The sequence below is a fragment of the Myotis daubentonii genome, chromosome X (assembly GCF_963259705.1).
Source record: "Myotis daubentonii chromosome X, mMyoDau2.1, whole genome shotgun sequence".
NCBI lineage: Eukaryota > Metazoa > Chordata > Mammalia > Chiroptera > Vespertilionidae > Myotis > Myotis daubentonii.
In genome coordinates this window covers 100,847,929-100,854,099 of record NC_081861.1, presented here as the reverse complement: position 1 = coordinate 100,854,099, position 6,171 = coordinate 100,847,929, and the positions used below count along the sequence as shown (strand labels likewise).

Genomic DNA, 6,171 nt, shown 5'->3' with positions numbered 1-6,171 from the left:
ATCACATCTCAGTCTCTCCTACCCTTCTCTATGTGGTCTTTCTCTATTTGTTGTTCGGGAGGAATTGCTCTATATGTAGGTGCATATTCCCTGTGTCCTACCCTACCATCTTGGACCCAACTCCAAGATACAATTTAAACTCAAGTATCCCTGGTGTCAACCCTGCCATCATCTGGATCACCTGTGCTTCCTCTCTCAGCAGAGCACTCACTCCATTCCGTAGTCATTGGCAGCTTCATCTCACTTTCCACTAGACCTTGGGCTCCTTAAGAATAGGGACCATTTCTTTGCCATGATGCAACTCCTAGTATCTGGCAAAGTGTCTGGCACAAGTAGGCATCCAAATATTTGCTGAATGAGTAATCTCTACTGCTTCTACTCAAATTGACTGAGGCTATTCAGCCATACTGAATGATCAAGTACTCCCTCTCCTAACCTGTTATGCTAGTCTATAATGTGGTGTAAAATGCCTCAACATTAAAATAAGAAAAGTACGCCCCAGCCGGTTTGGCTCAGTGGATAGAGTGTGTCTGCAGACCTAAGGGTCCCTGGTTTGATTCCATTCAAGGGCACATACCTCGGTTGCAGGCTCCTCACAACCAATCGATGAGTTTCTTTCCATCCATATTTCTCTGTCTTTTCCTCTCTCTTCCACTCTCTCAAAAAATCAATGGAAAAATATCCTCGGGTGAGGATTTAAAAAATGAATAAAAATAAATAAATAAGTAAATACTTAAAAAAAATAAAATAAGTACTTTGATTTTGCTGTTGCATATCCAATTTCCTTAATTTGTAAAACAAGGTTTTAAAGACACCCGTTGGCTTCAAATGTATTGATCACCCACTTCCCCCAAACCCAACCCCTGCCTCCTACCCACCAACCCCACTATATATTCAAATGAAAACCAGGATAGGGAAGGCAGAACTTCTCTCTTTGAGGGGAAAGGGCCAGAGGTGGGCTAAACCTCACTTGTGCAGCTTTCCATGAATCCTCCACAGCCGCCGCCCCCACCCGCACACTAGAGGGACTTAACCAGGAAGCACAGATGTAAACTATGGACTATATATTTCTCTTCAGCTCCACAGGTACACACAACAATAATTATACCTACATCCTTGCCAACTTTGTTCTTTCTCCACCCCCCATCTTTATCCTTATATAACTTTTGTCCCGGTGCACAAAATTTGTGCAGGGGGGGTTCCCTTCAGCCCAGCCTGAACCCTCTCCATAGAGAACCCTAAACCAACAGTCAGACATCCCTTTCAAAGTCTTGGACCTCTGGCTCCTAACTGCTCACCTGCTTGGTTGTCTGATTGCCCCTAACTGCCTCACCCTGCCTAACATATTGCCCCTAACCTCTGTGCCTGCCTGCCTGATTGCCCCTAACTTCCCTCCCCTGCTGGCCTGATCTCACACCCAACTGCCCTCTCCTGCAGGCCTATTCTCACCCCAAACTGCCCTCCCCGGCCGGCCTGGTCCCCTGCAACTGCCCACCTCTGTCGACCTGATCTCACTCCTAACTGTTTTCCCCTGATGGTCTACTCACCCCTAACTGCATCTGCCTGCCTGATCACCCCCAACTGCCCTCCCCTGCAGGCCTGATCTTGCCCCCAACTGCCCTCCCCTGCTGGCCTGATCTCACCCCCAACTGCCCTCTCATGCTGGCCTGATTGCCCCTAACCCCCTGCCAGCCTAATATTGCCCCCAACTGCTCTCCCCTGCCGTCCTGATCACCCCAACTGCCTCTACCTCAGCCCCCAACACCATGGCTTTGTCCGGAAGGAAGTCGGACATCTGGAAGATGGCCGGTGGAACTGGTATAATTAGCATATTACTCTTTTATTGGTATAGCTAGATTATATAGGATAGGATTGCTTAAATGGGCAGGGGAGCATTTTTCAGCAGGAGGAGATGCTCTTGGCAGACGAAAATACATAATCCCTATGTCTGGACTGATAGCCAGCCATATGCACTATATTGCCAAGCCGGTCATTAAAAAATTGAACCGCTTTCTTCCACCTTACACCAAACAGCTGTTGCCCTTAAAACCCTTCCTCACCCCCCACCTTACGTTCTGCCTTCTCAGTTCACCCAGATTAGGTTCTGGTTGGTCGGTCTCTATGCCAGTCAGCATCAAAAGCTCCACCTCCTAGGCATCCATTGGCTCCTCAGAGTTCACCCAGATTTGGTTCTGATTGGTCGGTTTCTATGTCAGTCAGCACCTCCAGGCTTATGATGGGAGGGACGGGGCTGATCAACTGCTGCCACGGAGGCTGCTTCTCTCTCCGGGCCTCTCTCCAGGCCTGATCTGCAGCCCCCTCAGCAGTCAGCGCTGAGTCACCGACCCTGCAGTGGCAGCAGTCAGTGCTTGGTCACTGCGGCAACTCAGCACTGACTGCAGGACTGACTCCAGGTGTTTGGTTGTCCGTTTGGTCGTTTTGGACGTTACGGACCCTGACTCTTTATATATATAGATAAAAGGCTAATTTGCAAATTGTCCCCTCAGGAGTTTGACTGACCGGGAGTTCGACCGCTTGCTATGACATGCGCTGACCATCAGGGGGCGGTGCGGAATGAAGGAAGGCCCCAGCTGGCAGCCAGCAGCTGGGGGAAGGAAGGCCCTGGCTGGCAGCTGGAAGATCCCTGATCGACCCTAATTGCAGGCTAGGCCTAGGGACCCTACTCGTGCATGAATTTCATGCACTGGGCATCTAGTTAGGATATAATTGACATTTAAAATAATGTAAGCTTAAGATGTATCATGTGATGATTTGATGCATGTATTTACTCTGAAATGTTTACCAAGATAAGGATAATTAACACATCTGACAGCTCACACAATTACCATTTTTTTGTTGATGTCATGTTGAGAACACTGAAGCTGTACTCTCATTGCAACTTTCCAGTATACCGAGGAATATCTTTAACTAAGTCATCATGCTGTAGATTAGGTACCTTTTGACCAACATCTCCCCATTTCTCCCACCTTCTAGCCCAGCCGTGGGCAAACTTCGGCCCGCGGGCCAGATCCGGTCCGTTTGAAATGAATAAAACTAAAAAAAAAAAGACCGTACCCTTTTATGTAATGATGTTTACTTTGAATTTATATTAGTTCACACAAACACTCCATCCATGCTTTTGTTCCGGCCCTCCGGTCCAGTTTAAGAACCCATTGTGGCCCTCGAGTCAAAAAGTTTGCCCACCCCTGCTCTAGCCACTCACGGTCCATTTCCTTTTAAATTCTTAAACGGTATTAGGTCAAATCCACAGAAAGACAAAAATACAGAGGAAGCAAATTCTGTTTTCAGAGAGCCAAATTGTCTTGCTTGTCATGATGTTTTGCTCAGTTTTTCCGTGTTTTGCCTCAGAGAGTACCTAAGCATTAAGTGTGGCTAGGTGGACTGACCCTCCAGACTTACTGCTCAAATGCAGGGTGGGAAGGGGTGGAGAAAAAGATAGTGATGGGGCCATTTCTAATCCTTTAGACCAGTGATGGCAAACCTATGACATGCGTGTCAGAGGTGACACGCGAACTCATTTTTTTTCGTTGAATTTTCTTTGTTAAATGGCATTTAAACATATAAAATAAATATCAAAAATATAAATCTTTGTTTTACTATGGTTGCAAAGATCAAAAAATGTCTATATGTGACACGGCACCAGAGTTATGTTAGGGTTTTTCAAAACGCTGACATGCCGAGCTCAAAAGGTTTGCCATCACTGCTTTAGACTATCCCGAGAAGTTCAATCCATAAGCTCAGAATTAGTCTTAAGTTATGACTTGTAAAAAGAGTGACAGGTATGATGTTTGCTAAAATTGGTTCTGATAAAAGGACTGAAAGGACTGTCTCAGTGTAGGTATGTGCTGGCAGGCTTTTAAAAAAAAACAGACAACGGCGATAACAGATAAGATGAACATGAAATGATTTATTGAGGAAATGACCATTCAGGTAAGTAATATGACACAATGTCAGATAATCTTCAATATCAGATCATCTTTGTTTTTGCATTAGAAAGAATATTTTTAGGTGCTCCATGTAATTCACCAGGGGATGTAGAATCATAGTTGTGATCCTGGTCAGATATTTTAAAAGAATGGATACAGAGGGGTGAGTGTGTGTGTGTGTGTGTGTGTGTGTGTGGTGGGGGTGTGTGTGTGTGGGGGGTGTGTGCGTGTGTGCACAGAAACTGCCAAGGCAGATGATAAGAGGGAGTTCAGAAATATACAGATCTTGTCGTTTATCTTGAGACCTTGGGGAAGGGCTGTGTCTTTCTGTCAGGGCATAAATCTAACAGTCAATATGGATGTTTGACTGTGTCGCGCCCAAGGGCACCTCAAGAGGACATCACCTGCAGCCCAGGCCAGGGAGTCCCTGGGAGGGGGCAGGAGTGTCACTGGGCCTGTGCAGCAGAGGTGGCATCTGCAACTGCGGCGTCCTCCTCTGAGGTGCTGCTCTGATTGTCAATGCAAGCGGGTTTTCCAGCAGGGTCCTTCCTGGTGGTGTCGTTGTCGTCCTCTCCTCCTTCAGGGCTGTGGTCCTGGGCACCAGGCAGCTGCTGCTGGCGGTGGAGGGGGTTGTTGGGGCCGCAGGCTGCAGAGCCAGCATCGCTCCCGCTCTCCTTGTTTTCTGCCTCCAGCTGCTCAGAGGACTTTGGCCCAGGGGCCATGCCTCGGCCCCTAGGGCGACTCAAGCGGTAGCTGGGGCCAGGCCCACGGCGTGGTGGTGAGCCCTCGGGCGTGGCGGGCGTGGCGGGCGTGGCGGGCGTGGCAGCTGGTGTAGACCCAGGCAGCTGGGCGTCCCGTGGTGGGCTGCTGGCGGGAGCGAAGGCCAAAGGGCGGCGGGTCACAACCAGGGCCCTGCGGAAGGGCGGAAAGCGCCTCAGCCTTTGGTCTTGGGGGAGGCCGTGCAGGTGCAGGCGGCGCCTCTGGCCCTGGGCGAAGGCGAAGTCTTCTCTGCTGCCCTGGTAGTCGTAGTCATAGTAGCCGTAGTGGTCGTAGTAGTCGTAGTAGTGGTAGCAGCCGTAGTAGTCGTAGTAGTAGTAGTCGTCGTAGTTGCAGTGGTAGTCATAGTCGTAGCCATAGAAGTCCCCCTCAGGGCCCCTGGCGCTGCGATGCTGTGGCACGCGATGGCCGGTGTGGAAGCCATGGCGGAAGCGGGGTCGTCGGTTCGCCGCAAAGCGGCTGCCCTCCACTGGGGCGCCGCCTGGCCCGGTCACGTTCGCAGCCTCGATGCCCTGCTTGCCCTGCACCACGTCGAACTCCACGGTCTCGCCTTCCCCCACGCTGCGTTGGAACTTGTGGGGGTTGTTCCGGGTGATGGCCGTGTGGTGAACGAACACGTCTTCCTGGGTGTCGTGCCTGCTGATGAAACCGTACCCGTGCTTTACATTGAACCACTTGACCGATCCACTCACCCTCTTGGCGATCACTTGCTTGGGCGCCTTTTCCCTGGTGCCGGCTGCCACGGTGGCCTCGGGGACGGAGTTTTCGCAGAGGTGGCTGGTGACTAGGGCCTGGACAGAATCTCCGCCTCCCAAGGACGACAGATCTTTCTTCCTGGCTTGGGGGGAGTCGGAGGCGGCCACCTCCGTGAGGGTGGCCTCTCCTGCCTCACTCATGAGGCCTTCCTTTCTCGCTCCTAGAGTCCCAGGGAAATCTGCTCCTAAGTAGCTGGGCAGGGGGTGGGGGGGCGGGGTGGGGGTGGGGGTGGGGGTGGGGGTGGTAATGGAGGTGGGAGCCTTGCTCTGGGAGGGTCTGGGTCAGCGCTGAGGACTCTCCTGCTGCTTGGCGGTGAGGCTCTTGGGAGAGGTCTGTGGCGTCTCCGTCTCCTAGGAAACAGGACCCGGATGAACCTGGCTGCACGGGTGACGTCTCAGTGGGGCTCCAGGCCCGCCTCTAGCCAGGGGGCGGGGCATATGAGCTCTGCCATGTGCTCCTGGCGCCCAGTTCACAGCGCCTCTTGGTTGGTCCCTAGTACAGAAGGAGCACGCAGAGCTCTAGAGAGTGGTCTTCCTAAAGACCCTCTTGCTTGCTTGAGTGGACGTGGAGAGAGGACCCACCTTACATCCCTCTCCCTTGGCTGGGGAGCTCCACAGCCTTCTAAGGGCACTCCCTACGCACTCTCTGGCAAAACCCCGGTCCTCTTCCAACCCCTTCTGGGCCCGCTATG

General features: G+C 51.5%; 1 protein-coding gene across 1 annotated transcript; it reads right to left on the bottom strand.

Moving 5' to 3' along the window:
- Nucleotides 1-4,393: 4,393 nt before the first annotated feature.
- LOC132224096 (Y-box-binding protein 1-like) lies at nucleotides 4,394-5,620 on the bottom strand. Its single transcript, XM_059679175.1, has one exon. It carries the CDS (start codon nucleotides 5,618-5,620, stop codon nucleotides 4,394-4,396), a length of 1,227 nt encoding a protein of 408 aa, XP_059535158.1.
- Between the last annotated feature and the right edge of the window lie 551 nt (nucleotides 5,621-6,171).